Source organism: Mobula birostris, chromosome 7 (assembly GCF_030028105.1).
Source record: "Mobula birostris isolate sMobBir1 chromosome 7, sMobBir1.hap1, whole genome shotgun sequence".
NCBI classification, from domain to species: Eukaryota; Metazoa; Chordata; class Chondrichthyes; order Myliobatiformes; family Myliobatidae; genus Mobula; species Mobula birostris.
The window spans coordinates 65,906,457-65,927,255 of NC_092376.1; the positions used below are offsets into that span (position 1 = coordinate 65,906,457).

Consider the following 20,799-nt stretch of genomic DNA (forward strand, 5'->3'; position numbering starts at 1 on the left):
GACTTGAACATCATGCTACAAAATTCTTTAGCCATCTAGCACAAATGATCATTACCTGTGACTCCATCTTCAAACACCTTATCTGAACATTACTGGATGTTGTTCTGCTCAATTCATTATACCCCATCAATTGCCTACCAGCATTTTATCATTCAGGTCCCATGACTACTAACTATCTTCAAATTCCATGTACATTACACTTGTGTACATTGCTCCAACTTTGGGGGTGAATTTCAGGAAAACATTACTTGAAAAATCCCCAGTTTTATAAACTGCTTTTTACTCCACAAGACAAAAAGTAGGCCACTTTGGAACCAAAAAACAGTAAGAAATAACCTACAGTTCAAATAACCCCAATGCAAAGTTTGGAAGACAAAGTTTGAAACCTATATCCTTAACTATGCCCATAACATAAAGGTCTATTCTGTAGAGATGCAGCAGGAATGTACAGTACACAGCAAGAATAGCCTTTTCTTTATTTAAATATTAAAGAATTCAAACTTAGAAAAGCCAGGTTGAAATATTGTCATCAACAATGAAAACTCAGTCACTTGATTCCTGATGCTCAGCCATCAGCTCAGATATTGATATTCATTGTTATTGAAAGGTATGGAATTGAGATGTATCATGAGGGTTACAAATACTCAGCGACCAGGGCAAAAGATAGGATAATCCATTCAGAGAGGCATCTATAAAATTGTTTACCACAGAAGACTCATGCAGGTTACAGAGGACTATGCACAATGAAATGCTTAATGCATCCATCAGAAAGCCCATGCTCAATATTTAGAACCATGGAGGAATCCAGCACAAATCCCAGTGCTTGGCCCATCTTTCCAGGAGAGAAGTTGTCATTGACTCCACAATGGTGATGTTGCATAGTTTCAATCACCACATAAGCAGTAACTATCAACAGGGGGATGCCATACAAGGCTAGCTTGATTTTAGTGAGAATGCCCTTTGCAGGTGTGCAGATGCCCGACATGTAAACCTCCGAGTTGAGCACAAAAATTAATTCCCAAGTACCTTACAAAGATAAAGCCTCCATCCAAACATCTGTCTTGCACTCTATCCTCTTTACAGTTTGTTCTGCTCTACATGCCCTCTGATCATACTATAGGTCAAATTTTACTGCAAGGGAACGCTGACTCATAAATGCAAGTGGAAGCAACTGATTTGTGCAGGACTGAAAGGTCAGCCAGATGTTCATGAGCATTTTCTGAGAAAGATGCAATTTAAGACATCTATAGAATATACCCAATACTGTAGAATAAATTCAACTAAATTCCAAGTAATGCTAAGAGAACAGAATGCAAATATTGTAATCTGAAAAAAAAAAACTGCAGCAGGAACTCAGCAGAGTAAGCAGTAGCTATGGAAGCAAAGGCAAGTTGAGGTTTGGGGTCAAGGCCCTTCCTGTAAAACATCAACAGTTCCTTTCCCTCCACAGTTGCTGCTTGATCAATGAATTCCTCGAGCAATTTGATAATTGCTCCTTGCTCCAGATTACAGCATCTGCAATCTCTCCTCTCCACAAAATAAATTCAAGTTAGTTTCTTCTTGTCAATGGAAGACTGCGAAATTTAATATTGGCCAGAAAACAGAAACTCGGCAAAATTCAAGATCCTTGACAGGTGACATCTTTTACCAAAAACAAAGTAGAGGTTTTGTATTATTAGAACTTAAATGCAACTGTCAGACTCCACTAATTCGTCAGTTAATAAATGCCACGTACACTCAGTAGCCTCTAGATAGATAGATAGATACTTAATCCTTCCCACAGGAAATTACAGTGTCACAGTTGTATTACAAGTGCACGGGTATAAGTATTAGAAGAGAAGTGCAAAGAATGATAAAAAAGTTACCAAAACAATCTTAACAGGAGGGTGTCATCACTTCCCCAGCCTCATTATAGAGTATAATGGCCGAGGGTAATGAGCAGCACAGTTTGCTTAATTTATCACTAGAAGTGCTCCTCTGTTCAACCAAGGTGGCGTGCAGAGGGTGAGAAACATTGCCTAGAATTGCCAGGATTTTCCGTAGGGTTCTTTGTTCTACCACGGCCTCCAGTGTGTCCAGTTTGACTCCGATAAACACAGCCAGCCTTTCTAATCAGCCCGTTGGCATCACCTGTGTTGATGCCCCAGCACACCACCGCAGAGAAGATTGTACTGGCGACAACAGACTGGTAGAACATGTGAAGGAGAGACCTGCATATTCCAAAGGACTTCAGTCTCCTCAGGAAACAGAGGCAACTCTGGTCCTTCTTGTACACAGCCTTTGTGTTGGTGCTTCAGTCAAGTCTGTCATCCAGGTGCACCTCCAGGTACATGTAGGTCCTCACCACATCCACGTCCTCACCATCAATAGTAACAGGGAGACAGGTGGGACTCAGTGTGATCTTCTGCTGCTACAGCCATCCACTTCAAGGTTCGACATGTTGCGTATTCAAAGATGCACCCACAGAACTGCTGCTCACTGGATTTTTTTTTGTTTTTCACACCATCCTTTGCACATCTAGAGACTATTGTGCTCGAAAATCTCTGGCAATCAACAATTTCAGAGATGCTCAAACCACACTGTCTACCACAAACAATCATTCTACAGTCAAAGTCACACAGATCACATTTCTTCCCCATTCTGATGTTTGCTCTGAACGAAACTGAAACTTTTGACCATGTCTGCATGCTCTAATGGACTGTATTGCTGCCAATAATTGGCTTATTTGATATTTTTATTAATGATTAGGTGTACAGTGTACCTACTAAAGTGGCCATTGAGAGTACAACTGTAAATAAAGTGCTCAATTGCTGGCATATAATAAAGTTGACAGCAGCTGGGGGCAATAGAAATGCCTGACTAGGCGGAGGGAACAACCCCAGGATTTCTACTGCCAAATGTACTCATAAGAGTACACTGACAGGCCCTTCAGACCATCCCTGAGCTGACACAATGCCAATGAAACTAGTCCTTTATGCCTGCACCATATCCATCTATTTCTGCATATTTGTATTTCTATTTAAAAGTTTCTTAAATATCACCATCAGACCTGCTTCCACCATTACCCCTGGCAATCTATTCCAGGCACTTACCATTTTCTGTGTAAATAAACATGTCTTTCATATCATCTTTAAACTTTTCCCTCTTGCCTTTTGTATGTCCTATGCCCTCGACAAAAACCGAGAGGACAACTCTGACAACACATCAAAGTTGCTGGTGAACGCAGCAGGCCAGGCAGCATCTCTAGGAAGAGGTACAGTCGACATTTCGGGCCGAGACCCTTCGTCAGGACTAACTGAAGGAAGAGTTAGTAAGAGATTTGAAAGTGGGAGGGGGAGATCCAAAATGATAGGAGACAGGAGGGGGAGGGATGGAGCCAAGAGCTGGACAGATGATTGGCAAAGGGGATATGAGATGATCATGACAACTTTGATATTGGCAACAACAACGAGGGCCCAACAATACTGAAAGAAGTGGAACATACTATGAAGAAAATATGAAAGGGGAAATCACCAGGACCAGATAACATTCCAGTTGAACTGTATGAAGCACTAGAAGATTTTGGAGTAGAGAAATTAACAATCTTATTGAATAGAATATACAACAGTGGCAAAGTACCAGAAGACCTTTTAAAGACAGTATTCATTGCACTGCCAAAGAAACCAGGTGCAACAGAGTGTGGACAACACAGAACAATTAGTTTAATGAGCCACCTCAAAAATTCTACTTAGAATCATCATGCTCAGAATAAGAAACAAAATTAAACCAGAGATCAGTGAAGAACAGTGCGGCTTTGTCGAAGGCAAGGGAACATCAAACGCCACTTATATTCTCAGGAATATTATTGAAAGGTCAGTAGAAGTACAAGACCTATACTTCTGTTTCATTGACTACACAAAACCCTTTGACACAGTGCAACACCAAGTCATCATGAAAATGTTTAAAGATAGTAATATCGACGGAAAAGATCTAAGAATAATCAGGAATCTCTACTGGCAACAAAGTGCAGCCATACAGATAGACAACGAGATTGGTGAATATCAGCCAATAAAGCAAGGAGTCAGACAGGGTTGTGTTCTATCACCAGACCTGTTCTCCCTGTACAGCGAAAATATCATGAGAACCATACAAGACCTACCTGGAGTAAGTATAGGAGGATACAATATCAACAACCTCCGCTATGTAGATGATACAGTACTGATAGCAAACAGTGAAGAAAATTTACAGAAACTAGTATCTACCATCAACACAGAGTGAAAGCCTTGTCCTAACCTTAAGTAAAAAGAAAACTGAAGTAATGGTAATATCAAAGAAACCTGATATCCCAAACTGTAGGATCATATTGGGAAATGAAATCCTGAAACAAGTTCACAACTTCAAGTACCTTAGATCACGGGTAACATCTGATGGCAAATGCGAAACAGAGATATAAGCAAGAATAACAATGGCAAGAACAGCATTTACAGAAGTGAGAAACATCCTAACGAACAAGAAAATAGCAATTGACATCCGCCTTAGAACTCTCAGCTGCTACATTCTTCCTATATTGATGTATGGCTGCAAGTCATGGACCATCACAAATGCAATGGAAAAAAGAATCAATGCAGCAGAGCTGTGGTTCCTCAGAAGAATGTTATGCATATCATATACGAACAGGATAACCAACAAAGAAGTTTTACAGAGAACAAAAACAAAACATACATTACTTAAAAAAAAAATCAGAAAACAGCAATCAAAATTCTTTGGACACATCATGAGAAGAGAGACATTAGACAATGTCTCCCATTCACTACATAATGTACTGGTTGGGCACAGGAGTACATTCAGCCAGAGACTCATTCCACCGAGATGCAACACAGAGCGTCATAGGAAGTCATTCCTGCCTGTGGCCATCAAACTTTACTACTCCTCTCTTGGAGGGTCAGACACCCTGAGCCAATAGGCTGGTCCTGGACTTATTTCATAATTTACTGGCATAATTTACATATTACTATTTAACTATTTATGGTTTTATTACTATTTAATTATTTATTGTGCAACTGTAACAAAAACCAATTTCCCCGGGATCAATGAAGTATGATGACGATGACTACTCCTACTCCTACGTTTAGTTACAACTGGAAGGAAAAACCAGAGGCAGACAGAGCATGAAAATGATAGATGGAATAACATCACGGTTAGAAACAGGTGAGGCAACAACTACAATTCGGAGTGTCAGAGACCGTGATGGACGGAGAGACATGATCGCCCACACTGAACAGCAAGGCACCTAAATGATGATGATGCCCTCTACGATTTGACATTCACACCCAGGGAAAAGATTCTGCCTTTTTACCCCATCTATCTGTTACATTTTATAACTCCAAAACATAAAATTAATTTGAAGAAAAAGACAGGAGCCCGAGAAATGAGAGTCTAACTTGGTGTTTACTTTAGACATTATACACATACTATGCTAAATAGTATACTACACTATACAATAATTTATGAAATTTGTTTGTACAAACCCCATTTCCAGAAAAGTTGGGATATTTTCCAAAATGCAATAAAAACAAAAATCTGTGATATGTTAATTCACGTGAACCTTTATTCAACTGACAAAAATACAAAGAAAAGATTTTCAATAGTTTTAGTGACCAACTTAATTGTATTTTGTAAACATACACAAATTTAGAATTTGATGGCTGCAACACACTCAACAAAATTTGGGACAGAGGCATGTTTACCATTGTGTTACTTCACCGTTCCTTTTAATAACACTTTTTAATCATTTTGGAACTGAAGATACTAATTGTAGTAGATTTGCAATTGGAAATTTTGTCCATTCTTGCTTGATATAAGACTTCAGATGCTCAACAGTCCGTGGTCTCCGTTCCCTGATTCTCCTCTTCATGATGCGCCATATATTTTCAATAGGAGATAGATCTGGATTGGCAGCAGGCCAGTCAAGCACGCGTACTCTGTGTCTACAAAGCCACACTGTTGTAGCCCATGCAGAATGTGGTCCGGCATTATCCTGCTGAAATAAGCATGGACATCCCGGGAAGACCTGATGGCAACAAATGTCTCTCTAAGATCCTAATATACGCCTCAGTGTCAATGGTACCTTCACAGACATGCAACTCACCCATGCTGTGGGCACTGATGCACCCCCATACCATCACAGATGCTGGCTTTTGCACCTTTCACTGATAACAATCTGGATGGTCGTTTTCATCTTTGGCACGAAGAACTCGACGCCCGTTTTTTTCGGAAAACTAGCTGAAATGTGGACTCATCTGACCACAGCACACGGTTCCACAGTCTTTCGGTCCATCTGAGATGAGCTAGGGCCCAGAGAACTCACCAGCATTTCTGCATAGAGTTGATGTACGGCTTCCTCCTTGCACAATACAGTTTCAAGTTGCATTTCTGGATGCAGCGACGGACTGTGTTGAGTGACAATGGTTTTCCGAAGTACTCCCGAGCCCAGGTGGCTATAATTGTCACAGTAGCATGACAGTTTCTTAGGCAGTGCCGCCTGAGGGCTCGAAGATCACGCGCATTCAACAGTGGTTTCCGACCTTGCCCTTTACGCACTGAGATGTCTCTGAATCTTTTCACAATATTATGTACTGTAGATGTTGAAAGACCTAAATTCTCTGCAATCTTGCGTTGAGAAATGTTCCTTTTGAACTAACAACTCTCTCACAAATTTTGGCACAAAGGGGTGAGCCACGACCCATCCTTGCTTGCAAAGACTGAACCTTTGATGGACTTTACTTTTATACCCAGTTGTGATACCTCACCTGCTACCAATTAGCCTGCTTAATGTGGAGTCTTCCAAACCGGTGTTACTTGAATATTCTGTGCACTTTTCAATCTTATTTTAACTCTGTCCCAACTTTTGTTGAGTGTGTTGCAGCCATCAAATTCTAAATTTGTGTATATTTACAAAATATAATTAAGTTGGTCAGTAAACCTATTGAAAATCTTTTCTTTGTACTTTTGTCAGTTAAATAGAGGTTCACGTGAATTAACATATCACAGATTTTTGTTTTTATTGCATTTTGGTAAATATCCCAACTTTTCTGGAAATGGGGTTTGTACAAATAACCTGTAATTATTTAGACGAAGAATGCTTAATCAAATATATTTACAATATTACTCCGACAATACTGAACATTAAATACACATTATTTTATAAACTTCTATGAAGTCTCCCCTCAGTCTCTGACAATACAGGTAGACCTTCACTAATCCGACTTCCTGTAATCTGGCACTGATTATGCTTAATGTGATCCTTCTGTAATTCGGCATTTTCACTAATTCGGCACTCCTCAGATCCCAATGGTGCTGAATTAGTGATGGTCGACTTGTATCACAATACTCATTTGACTATTCTTGAAACTGTGCTTCACTTCTGCTACACTCACAACTGCACTGTGCCACTCATCCTTGAAAAAGACTGTATAAGTAACTGTACAAGTAACATTAATACCCTAGTTCATTGCTAAAAACCAAGTTACAGATTTCCCCCGTCGGGAAAAGTAGCAAGAGGCAGAACTTAACTCCACCATTGCTGTTAAACACATTTGACTGGCATCTGGAAAGATCCATTATGTAGTAAAGCATTACTCAGAAAGGGGTCAAAGAAAATCAGAAAGAAAATAAACATTTTTAATTCTGCAGCTGAAGAGCAACGACCAGGAAAATGTCCAAAAAAACCGTTAATTTTAAAACAACGAACACAAGCAGAAAACTATCAGCTCTGCCCAAAAATATCTAGTTTTACCCATCTTCACATCAACAATCACTGCCTTATCAGTAATATAATGAATCATGATTTGAAGTGACAATATTCTATTCTAAATCGGGGAAATATGACAGTCACAAGTTCCAAGATATACAGTAATGACTGCATAATCTAACCCAATATGGAATCTAATTCTTTCAATTATTTATTTAAGGTATTCCCCTGATGTTAAATCAAATGGTCCATTATGTTTTAAAAGATCAAATCCCTCTCCATAAACTATATCCAAATTTAGTAGCAATTTTTACTTCCTGATTTTCTATCTCAAGATTCTTTGATCAAACAACCAGTTCAAACCTGCTTGACAACACCAAATTCCTTCAGCTAATGCAAGGAATCAAATGACATTAGGATAATAGAAATCTTCGCCACAAGCCTCCACATCTCTGGATATTTTCTTCAGGGTCAAAAGAGAGCTATTAACTTTTTGAACAAAATAAAAAAATCCAGAGATGATTATCTAGAAATATTGTCACATGCAATTACCAGAATTTTTTTTTGGGTATTAATTACCTTCCAGTTTCCTCTTTATAAGAGTAGTCCAGGTATTTACATGTACTGCTGTACCCTGCAGCATCACTAACAGCAAAGCTTTCATCACAAACTCTCAGCTTGCATGTTGAGTGCAGATTTATGATAAGCAGTAGAAGAGAATGGAATGAAAGAAATAAAAGACAAGGGACGACTGCACAAGCGTGTGGATGTCAGCAAGTTAGACCGGCGCGAAGAGTTTAAAAGGAGAGATTTTTCTTTAGCAGTTTAATCGAGGTCGACTGCGCAAGTGTATGGACGTCAACGAGTTAGACCGGTGTGAAGATTAAAAGGACAGAACTTTACAGAGCGGGCAGTGGAGTAGTGGGCGACAGAGTAGGAGGGCTTTGGTTCAATGGCGCTTACGTGATAACTGGTCGAGTCCAGGTAGGTTAACTGTGAAGAACAGAAACAGGAAGTACGTCTGTGAGGCCAGTGTTCTGTAATGGGTGTCAGATGTGAGAAGTCTGGGAGGCTCCCAGCCTCCTGAAAGGCCACATCTGCACCAGGTGTATCAAGTTGTAGCTCCTTAGGGACCGGGTAAGGGAACTGGAGCTGCAGCTTGATGACCTTCATCTGGTCAGGGGAAGTGAGGTGACAGAGGAGCTATAGGCAGGTAGTCACTCCGGGGCCTTGGAAGACAGATAAGTGGGTAACAGTCAAGAGAGGGAAGGGCAAGAGAGTACCCCTGTGGCTGTCCCCCTTAACAATAAGTACTCCTGCTTGAGTACTGTTGGAGGGATGACCTACCTGGGGGGGGGGGGGGGGTGTTGACTTACCTGGGGGAAGCAACAGTGGCTGCGCCTCTGGCAGAGTCCGGCCCTGTGGCTCAGAAGGGTAGGGAAAGGAAGAAGGCAGCAATAAAAGGGGACTCTGTAATTAGGGGGTCAGACAGGCGATTCTGTGGACGCAGGAAAGAAACACGGATGGAAGTTTGCCTCCCAGGTGCCAGAGTCCAGGATGTTTCTGATCGTGTCAACGACATCCTGAAGTGGGAAAGTGAACAGCCGAAGGTCATGGTACATATTGATACCAATGACATGGGTAGGAAAAGTGAGGAGGTCCTGAAAACAGACTGCAGGGAGTTAGTAAGGAAGTTGGGAAGCAGGACCTCAAAGGTAGTAATCTTGGGATTACTGCCTGTGCCATACGACAGTGAGTATAGGAATAGAGTGAGGTGGAGGATAAATGCGTGGCTAACAGACTGGTGCAGGGGGCAGAGATTCAGATTTCTGGATCATTGGGTCATATTTTGGGGCAGGTGTGACCTGTACAAAGGAGACGGGTTGCATTTGAAACCGAGGGGGACCAAAATCTTGGCAGGGAGGTTTGCTAAGGCTATTGGGGAAGAGTTTGAACTAGAATTGCTGGGGGGTGGGAGCCAAACTGAAGAGACGGAGGAAGAGGTTGTTGGCTCAAAAATAGAGAAATCTTGTAGACAGCGCGAGAGGGAGGATAGGCAGGTGATAGAGAAGGGACGCGCTTAGACTGATGGTTTGAGATGAGTCTATTTTAATGTAAGGAGTATTATGAACAAAGCGGATGAGCTTAGAGCGTGGATCAGTACTTGGAGCTATGATGTTGTGGCCATTACAGAGACTTGGATGGTCCAGAGCCAGGAACGGTTATTTAGAGTGCCAGGCTATAGATGTTGCAGAAAGGACAGGGAGGGAGGCTAAAGAGGTAGAGGCGTGGCACTGCTGATCAGAGATAGTGGCACGGCTGCAGAAAAGGAGGAAGTCATGGAGGGATTGTCTACCGAGTCTCTGTGGGTAGAAGTTAGAAACAGCAAGGGGTCAATAACTCTACTAGGTGTTTTTATAGACCACCCAATAGTAACAGGGACATCAAGGAGCAGATAGGGAGACAGATTCTGGAAAGGTGCAATAATAACAGGGTTGTTGTGGTGGGAAATTTTAATTTCAAAATACTGATTGGCTTCTCCCTAGAGTAAGGGGCTTTAGATGGGGTGGAATTTGTTAGGTGTGTTCGGGAAGGTTTCCTGACACTATGTAGGTAAACCTACAAGAGAGGAGGCTGTACTTGATCTGGGATTGGTCAGGTCTCTCAGTGGGAGGGCATTTTGGAGATAGTGATCACAATGCTATCTCCTTTACCATAGCATTATAGAGGGATAGGGACAGACAAGTTAGGAAAGCGCTTAATTGGAGTAAGGAGGAAACATGAAGCCATCAGACGGAAATGTGGCAGCATAAATTGGGAACAGATGTTCTCAGGGAAATCTATGGCAGAAATGCGGCAGATGTTCAGGAGATATTTGCATGGCGTTCTGCATAGGTACGCTCCAATGAGACAGGAAAAGGATGGTAGGGTATAGGAACCATGGTTTACAAAGGCTGTTGAAAATTCAGTCAAGAAGAAAAGCTTACAAAAAGTTCAAAATCCTAGGTAATGATAAGAGATCTAGAAGATTATAAGGCTAGCAGGAAGGAGCTTAAGAATGAAATTAGGAGAGCCAGAAGGGGCCATGAGAAGGCCTTGGTGAGCAGGATTAAGGAAGACCCCAAGACATTCTACAGGTATGTGAAGAGCAAGAGGATAAGATGTGAGAGAATAGGACAATCAAGTTTGACAGTGGAAAAGTGTGTATGGAACCAGAGGAAATAGCAGAGATACTTAATGAATACTTTGCTTCAGTATTCACTACAGAAAAGGATCTTGGCAATTGTAGGGATGACTTAATGGATTGAAAAGCTTGAGCATACTGACATTAAGAAAGAGGATGTGCTGAAGCTTTTGGAAAACATCAAGTTGGATAAGTCTCCGGGACTGGATGAGATGTACCCCAGGCTACTGTGGGAGGCGAAGAAGAAGATTAAGCCTCTGGCAAAGATCTTTGCAACATCAATGGGGACGGGAGAGGTTCCGGAGGATTGGAGGGTTGCAGATGTTGTTCCCTTATTCAAGAAAGGGAGTAGAGATAGCTAAGGAAATTATAGACCAGTGAGTCTGACATCAGTGGTTGGTAAGCTGATGGAAAAGATCCTCAGAGGCAGGACTTACGAACATTTGGAGAGGCATAATATGATCAGGAATACAACATGGCTTTGTCAAAGGCAAGTCGTGCCTTTTGAGCCTGACTGAATTTTTTGAGGATGTGACTGAAGACATTGATGAAGTTAAAGCAGTAGATGTAGTGCATATGGATTTCGGCAAGGCATTTGATAAGGTACCCCATGCAAGGCTTATTGAGAAAGTAGGGAGGCATGGGATTCAAGGGGACCTTGCTTTCTGGATCCAGAATTGGCTTGCTCACAGAAGGCGAAGAGAAGTTGTAGACGGGACATATTCTGCATGGAGGTCGGTGACCAGTAGTATGCCTCAGGGACCTGTTCTGGGACCCCTTCTCTTCGTGTTTTTTTTTATAAATGACCTAGATGAAGAAGTGGAGGGATGGGTTAGTAAATTTGCTGATGACACAAAGGTTCGAGGTGTTGTGGATACTGTGCAGGGCTGTCAGAGGTTACAGCGGAACATCGATAGGATGCAAAACAGGGCTGAGAAGTGGCAGATAGAGTTCAACCCAGATACGTGTGAGGTGGTTCATTTTGGTAGGTCAAATATGATGGCAGAATATAGTATTAATGGTAAGACTCTTGGCAGTGTGGAGGATCAGAGGGATCTTGGGGTCCGAGTCCATAGGACACTCAAAGCTGCTGCGCAGGTTGGCTGTGATTAAGGCAGCATATGGTGCATTGGCCTTCATCAACCACGGGATTGAGTTTAAAAGCTGAGAGGTAATGTTACGGCTATATAGGACCCTGGTCAGGCCTCACTTGAGTACTGTGCTCAGTTCTGGTCACCTCACTACAGGAAGGATGTAGAAATGACAGAAAAGGTGCAGAGGAGATTTACAAGGATGTTGTCTGGATTGGGGAGCATGCCTTATGAGAATAGGTTGAGTCAACTCGGCCTTCTCTCCTTGAAGTGGCAGAGGATGAGAGGTAACCTGATAGAGGTGTACAAGATGATATTGTATCTATTAAATAGGGGCCGTGGACAATTCTGATTTGATGGAGAATGGACATGAAAGCACAGAGGAACATCTGGAGAAATTTCTGAAACACCCCTCCGCTGCTGTCGTTACTGTGTGGTCAGGAATCTTTCAGAGGGTAGGCCTCAAAATCCCCGGCCTTGCCTGCTTTTGGCAACTCAGGAGGAGGTCGAATCGTTCCGCAGAGATGCCACTCAGTACTCGGTGTCGGAGAGCTGATCAGACCTCAAAGTTTTCAGATAACTCAGAGTCAGACTGTGGTCAGGTATGGCACGGAGAGGTTTTCTTCCTCCTCCTGTCTGCGTAAGATGTGGGACATTTGAGAAACTTTGAACTTTACTGTACTCACGGACTTCTTCATCAAGTTATGGTATTGTTACACTGTTTGTAACTATATGTTATAATTACGCGGTTTTATCAGTTTTTTCAGTCTTGGTTTGTCCTGCGTTTTGTGATATCACACCGGAGGAAATAATGTATTTCTTAATGCATGCATTACTAAATGACAATAAAAGGGGACTACGTGTCTTCATAATCTAAAAAAAAGATGAGAGGCATTGATTGTGTGGATAGTCAGAGGCTTTTTCCCCAGGGCTGAAATAGCTAACACGAGAGGGCACAGTTTTAATGTGCTTGGAACTAGGTACAGAGGAGATATCAGGGGCTGTTTTCTCCCCCCACACGCAGAGAGTGGTGAGTGTGTGGAATTGGTTGCCGGTGACGGTGGTGGAGGCAGATACGATAGGGTCTTTTAAGAGACTCCTGGATAGGTACATGAAGCTTAGAAGAATAAAGGGCTGTGGATAACCTTAGGTAATTTCTAAGTAAATACATGTTCGGCAGAGCATTGTGGGCTGAAGGGCCTGAATTGCGCTGTAGGTTTTCTATGTTTATGTTTCTAAATCCTGACAACAGACAATACTGCAAGAAAATATTGAAATACCACTATTGCATCTTCTGATATTAGAATGGCTTGAAAAGGAATTTCTCAACCAGCTGCTGCCTCACACTTTGTTGTGGTAAAATAGATGGAGAGGAATGGATGTTTCTGCATTAGTTTAGTTGGGCTTTAATGATGGCCCACACCCGCCCAAAAAAGATCTCTACTTTAACATTATAGAGTCAGAGTCATAGAAAAGTACAAAGGGCCCATCAGCCCATCTAGTCCATGCCTACCTATTTAAAATGCCTACTTTCGACCTGCACCTGGATCACAGCCTTCCATACTCCTAATATCCATGTACCTACCCAAGTTTGTCTTAAACGGTGAATTTGAGCTCGCATACACCATTTGTACTGGCAGCTCATTGCACACTCTCACCACTCTGAGTGAAGAAGTTCCCTTCATCTTCACCTTAAACATTTTACTTTTCATCCTTAACCCATGTCCTCTAGTTCGTCTCACCCAATCTCAGTGGAAAAAGCCTGCTTGCACTTACACTATCTATACCCCTCATAATTTTGTATACCTGTATCAAAGCTCCTCTCAGTCTTGTGCATTTCACAGATAAAGTCCGAACTTATTCATTTTTTCCCTATAACTCAGGTCCTCCTGTCCCAGAAACATCCTTGTAAATTTTCTCTGTACTCTTTCAACTTTACTTACATCTTTCCCATAGGTCGGTGACCAAAACTGCACACAGTACTCTAAATTAGGCCTCACCAACAACTTAAACAACTTCAAACATAACATTCCATCTCCTGTACTCAGTACTTTGACTTATGAAGGCCAATGCGCCAAAAGCTTTGTTTACGACCCTATCCACCGGTGACGTCACCTTCAAAGAATTACACTTCTCAGTGCCTTGTCATTCACGTGCAAGACACCAACCTGGCTGGTCCTACTAAAGTGCAACACCTCACACTTGCCTGCATTAAATTCCATCTTCAACTGTTTATTTTCTGGTTTGATTTGCAGAAATAATAATGCAATTTCAATATGACCTGCAAAGCACTGCAGCTGCACATAAAGGACAGCAAAACCCTGTCAATGACTAAAGCAGACAGACAATTCATGGTAAAAATATTTGGAATAGCTCATGGCACAATTTGGAACAGGTCAGAGATTCACAACTGGAAAATTACAGATAATCACCCCACTCCCTGTACCACTCTCCACTGCTCAGATCAACATCACCACCCTCTCATGTCCTGAAATATACATACAAAGTTCCAACATGTGGAAGGATAGCTTTCACACATCCCACCACCAGCCCCTACAGTTTGCATTTTATAGAACTGCCCTGCATGAAGACTTTGCAGATTACACAATAAAAACTGGAGTATTCAAATGGCCATTGGTTATTTGCTTACATGGGAAAGCATATAGAATTATGGAATTGGATGCTCTCAAAACTCAGAATCTTATAAAATGAAAATTAAATTGAGTTTGAGATTTCTTCAGTTACTATTAGCAATTAACTAATTATGAAGAGTAATTTTTTTTAAATGGCCCTTGCAATTTGCAGCTTTGTAGCGGACTTAAAATCGTCAACCCAGTCTCATAGTAAGTAAAAACACAATGTTGCCATATAACTACTTACACTATTTCAAAGGCACTGACAAATTCAAAGTACAATGTTACAACATTCTAAACAAGATATTGTAAAATAAATTCTTCACAATTGTTAGGTATTTGTAGCATTTCAATGCTAAGTAAATAGTCAAACAGATCAGTTTGCTTGAACAATTATTTTATATACATAAAACTAAAATACCTGGGCACCAGGTACAGAGCTGAAGGGGTTAGATGGTCTCATGACTGGCTGAGTGTACATCATCGTTGGTTGTGTCATCAAAGGCATAGCTCCCATTGGAGGTGCCTAGAGAGGCAATAACCACACAAAAAAAAAAATCACAATTCAAGCACATGGTTTAACCTCCTACACAGAGATAAGATTACTTGTGATCCCTGCTTTACAGCCACTCAGGCAATGGAAATAAGCCCTTATGCCATTCACAAATCACTACCCAAAAAAGTTGAGTCGGTAATAAAATTAATTCTCAAAGAATTTATGTGAAAAAATAATTTTAAAAATCACCTTGAGGTTATTGAGGCATAAGCAGATGACGTGGCTTCATGTAATTTAAAATCTTGATACGGACCACCTTCAGTGAACAAATTCCCCCGTTTTACAGGCGTTACTTGACTTAGAATATTTAAATTTTATATTGCTAATTAAAAAATACATCCAATATTTTAATCAGACTGAAGTTTAGAAAGTCTCACTTAAGTATTCACTCATTCAGTAAACCCCACTGATTTTCTCATCAAATCGGAATGTGAATCCTTGATCATGGGGAGGGAACGTCAACTCAGACCATGAGAGGCCTCAGGCGCAGACCTTACAAGGCGCAGATTGGAAGTCTGTGCGGGGCACCACTCCTCACAGAGACACTAGAGCAATGTGTGGTTAAGTGCCTTGCTCAAGGACACAAACACACTGCCATAGCTGAGGCTCGAACTAGCGACCTTCAGATCACTAGACGAATACCTTAACCACATGGCCACGTGCCCACTCAAACTTTTCAGCTTTGATCATGAGAAAAGCTTAACGTCTTGATTTAGACAGTAAAAGACATAGCTTCACCTGGAAACATTGACTTTTCATAATAGGTAAAAATACTCTGATAATACAATGATCACTGCAAAGCCTTTGGCCAGCACAGGTGTACAGGAGAACCACCAACATTTGAGAACCAAGTTCACACAATACCAAGGTTACAAGATACACCTTACACATGTAATGTGGGCAAATGGCAACTTTTTTTTTTAAATAGCATTTACCTCAAGTGAACTGAAGACTGTTTTAAATATTTTTTTACAAACATTTGCTCAGCATATAAAAAAAGTTGTGCAATGAGTGAAAGATCAGATAAAAAAAAAAGCCACTCTGTGCACTTACCATGCCATATCCCATCACTGCTGTTGGCGTTGTGGCTGGGTAAGCCATGATAGGAGCAGCCTAGATCAGAATCACTTTATTATAAGATAGTAAGAAGATGTAACAATTTCAAATATACATTTAAAGATAATCTTCAAATCCAAGACAATATGTTCTATAATTATGCAGTCAAGTACATTGTAATTTGCAAAATGTATAAAAAAGATAAAGAAATGCATGTTTTACAATGGAATGTAGTCAAATATTGAACACACAGAACTGCAAACAAATCAATACATAGAAGAAAATCTATTTTTTATTGTTTTTCAAAATTCCACAACAGGTTTCAAATTGTAAAAATATCCCTTAAAACTTCATTAACAAAGAACCTAGGATTGGAATCACAAAATAGATACACAAACATAATGTCTGTGCTACTGGAATGGTAGACCAGAGACCCAGTCTAATGATCTAACCATGAGTTCAAATTTTATCAAACCACTACAACTAATGGCAGGAGGTAAGAAAACCAATGCAAGCAAGAAAAACCTACTCAAATTTGCCTATGTCAATCTTTCACAGTCCATGAATATATAGTAGAGTGACTGGAAACTGTAATGCAGAAGTCACCCCATCATTATGAACATAAAGCATCTCTGTATGGGATTTGTACTGTGGCAGATTAACACTGCCTTTACTTTTCAAAATCAGGCTATACTTTGGGTCAACGATAGCAGCATAACTGTAGTTCAAAGCATTTCACTCCATCATTAAATTCAACCTTGGGGATTAATCCTGGCTAAATAAAGATAGAAAAACATGCCAGGAACTGGTGCACCCAAAGAGACACCAAAGGGCTATAGGCATACTTAAGGAGAGAGAGAGAGAGAGAGAGAGAGAGAGAGAGAGAGAGAGAGAGAGACACACACACACACACACACACACACACACACACACACACACACACACACAGACCACTCAGAACCGAAGGATCAAAATAAATGTCTCCAGGTTTGACACAACCAGTGAAAGTTGCAGCTATACAGCACCAGGGACCCAGGTTTGATCCTGATCTTGGATGGTGTATGTATAGAGAAAAAATGTGTCTTGAATATCTTTGTCGGTTTCCCCTGGGTGCTCTGATTTCCTCCTGCAAAGAATGTAAGCTGGTTTGTCAGTTAATTGCCCACTATAAATTGGCCTTTTTTGTGGTTAGGTGACATGAGAAATTGGGTGTGTTAATGAGCATGAGAGAGGTTACAGGGAAAAAAAGCTGGGGATTGGGAATGACATTAATGTTTATGCTGACCCACATCCAATTTTGCGTAATAGGAAAACAAGAAAGTTTCACTTCTAGCTCCACACTCAATAACAACCAAGCCCAGTACGGAAAGAAAGTAATTTTTTAGCCTTCCACATCCAGAACAATTTCGTGAATGATCCACCTATTTCTACTCTAGAAGATCCCAACATTACAATACTAATTGTTCACTTTGCATGACATCAAGAAACAACTGAAAACATTGGATAGTTGAAAGGCCACAGGTCTCTGACAACATCCTAATTGTGGTACTGAAACCTTTTGCCAGAAATAGTAGTGCTTCCAGCCAAGTTATCCTTATATACCAACAGCAAATGAAGAATTGCTCAGTTATGGTTTATTTTCAATATTCAAACTATCGAGTGTATTATTTCAGCAAACTCTAAAGCTCGAGTTATATTAGGACCATTTGGATGAAGAGTTACCACAGCTCTCATTCAAAACAAAAGGAACCAGACGTGTGATGGAAATATTGCTCATAAAAAGTAACCCAACATTTGTCAGAATGGGATCAAATCACTACTGAGACAGTCTATAAACAATTGTAGCAAACTCTGGACTGGTAAGTAACAAGAAAGACTTAGTGCCAGATAATAATCAAATCCAAAAGTCTAAACCTCTGCCTTTAATGTTTAATAGCATTAACATCACAGATACTCCTTCATCTTGAATGAATACAGTCCAGAAACCTAACTGAACCAGACCTGTTATGTGTTAATAGGACAGTTCAGAACCTCTTCACTCTTTAAAGCCTTTGTACCCTGTAAAACATGCAATGAAATATTCTCTTGCAATTCTAACAATGCTTAGGAGCTTAATACTATCCAGAGCAAAGCAACTCACTTAACTAGCATTCCATTCATCATCTTAAATACGTGTTGCTCCTCTGCAGCCCCATTATGGCTATAACGTACATTTAAAACGAAACTCTGCAGCAACTCGGAAATGCATTATTCATATCACCAAATAAACCTATGAACATTTATGCCAAAAAAAGAGGAACCAAACCACAGGTCCACTAATCAGCATGGTCCACTTCAGACCACACGTCATTCTGAATGTTGAATGTATCATTCTTGCTACAGGAAAAATCCTGCAACTCCCAAACAACACTCCCTCATTACATGGGCTTCTGTGAGTTAAAGTAGCTGAGCAGTATCATCTCAAAGACAATCTGGTTTGGAAAATAAATGAAGGTTTAAGTAAAAAGTTTGTACCAGCTGTTACAAAATCCACCATAAAATTAACTAGAATTTAAGGGATGCAAAATGTATGAATTTATGTTCTCAAGAAGTCAACAGCAGCAGTATTGATTAAGCAAATTAGATACAGAAGCTCTCCAGTATGAACAATTATATGTTCCTGTGGAAAAGCTTTCATGCCACCTTTGTCAATAATTTAAGGAGGCATTTTACTTTGAATAATTTGATAATCATCTCAGATAAACAAATTTTTAGATTTCAATAGTCAGGCAGGTGATAGAAAGTGGTATGGTTCATCAAGCTAAACTCTAACCATATTTTTTCCTTCCTCACATATTCCAACTAAATGTTTGGGTTAAGACAGCCAGGCATACAAAAACACAAGAACAGAAAGTCACACAGCCTTTATTTAAGAGAAGCACCCAGGGAAAACCCACGCATTCTCCTTAGAGATGATGTTGGAATTGAACTCCAACCTCCAACGCCCCAAGATATGATAGCATTGTGCTAACCACTGTGGCGCCCCAAGCTAACCTCAATATAATTAAGGCTGTTCCATTCCAAGCCTTTGTGCCAGATCCCCACAGCCCTCAATTCCCAAATTCACTCCACTTTAAGTAGTTTTAATGAACTAGCATCAACAACTCTCTGGGTCAGACAATTGCAGAGTTTAACCAGTCTCCAAGAAACCTCAAGTTTTAAATGACCAACCCTTATCCTGAAACTATGCTCCCATTGCTCGAGATTCCCCCACTCATGAAAACATAGCAAAATCTGTCATACCACCTTAGCATCTTATATTTCAGTAAGATCAGCACTCATTCTTCCAAAACTCTAAAGAATACAGACCCAAATCATTTGATAGGACAACTGTTTTGACCATAATTAGCCTGGTGTACCCTCTTAGAATGCTTCCAAAGTTGTTCTATCCTTTCTTACGTAAGAGACCAGAAATGTGTTCTGTACTTGCCAACACCCTGTACAAAAGTACCAAAGGGAATCTATGATTTGTTTCATTTTTTGGTTTAGAGTTTTGCCTTCGTTTCAGCTGTTATTGTGGTGTAATTTCTGCTGTCTTCTTTAAAAATTTGTTCTCTCTCCCCCTCTATTTTCACACCTCCTGGGTATTACCTGTCCTGGGTATTTGCAGCATTCTCTTTTATTTCAGATTTCCTCCAATAGCTGTGTTCTGCATCTTCATTCCATTCCTTCAGAAAGGTCAGCTATGGTTAACAACTTTTTACTTATGTAAGGGGTTTCTTCTTTTATGTTACTGCATAGGCTAATTAAAATGGCTTCTTTGTTTTGTTATAATTAAAATAGCTTCTTCGTTATGTTAACTGCTGAGAAAATTCTCCCGCTAGCAGCTTGTTTGGGTTATGTTATTGCTAGGAGAGCAAACGAACCAATTGGGATAGATGTTATTCTTTCTAGTGTGCCTGTAAGTTATTGTGATGCGCGGGTTTTTGGGGCAGAAGGCGCAATGGAGAGCGAGAGAGTGGACAAGGTGCTGGGAGCTGGTTAACAGGGTCGGACCCCGAGCAGGAGTCCGAGGTCCAGGATCTTTGGCAAGGAGAGGAGACGGAGACAGAGACAGACTCATGTGGAGCGTCTGGTCAACCACCGGGCGGCGGGCGGCAGGTCGAAGTGGTCAGAGGGGATCGAATGATGAAGAGAGGGTCGTTACTGGAGCTCCAACTGTTGTGCACAGAAAGATTGAACTTTGACAAATGTGGCGCTTCATTTTTCTTTTATATTTTATCTCTATTAATTATATAGATCCAGTAATATCTATAAACTGTGATTTATTTAATCGTATATGGTGTATTGTCTGTTATTTGGCAGGGTGGGGTATATCACACAGCATCCACACAAACTTAAATACCCAGTTTGGCAGGGCCGAGGGCTGTTTCCCTAGACGACAGCGAGTTGAGCGACCCTGAGGCTTGCCGGGTGGCTACACTTATTATTTGGCTCAGTTAGAAATACACCGTGAAATAGGCCCTTCCAGCCCTTTGAGCTACGCCCCCAGCATCCCCCAATTTAACCCT

General features: G+C 40.8%; 1 protein-coding gene across 16 annotated transcripts in view; it reads right to left on the reverse strand.

Annotated features, from left to right (window-relative positions):
- Positions 1-20,799, reverse strand: part of picalma (phosphatidylinositol binding clathrin assembly protein a) — a 173,940-nt gene that overhangs the window by 5,136 nt on the left and 148,005 nt on the right. For 15 of the 16 annotated variants that reach the window (XM_072263341.1, XM_072263334.1, XM_072263337.1 and 12 more), the window contains 2 exons: positions 16,247-16,306; positions 15,059-15,163 (listed from right to left, as the gene is read on the reverse strand). The exons of the other annotated variant lie outside the window; for it this stretch is intronic. In XM_072263341.1, coding sequence (XP_072119442.1) covers positions 15,059-15,163; positions 16,247-16,306 — 165 coding nt within the window. The remainder of the gene's footprint in view (positions 1-15,058; positions 15,164-16,246; positions 16,307-20,799) is intronic. 16 annotated transcript variants of the gene reach the window in all.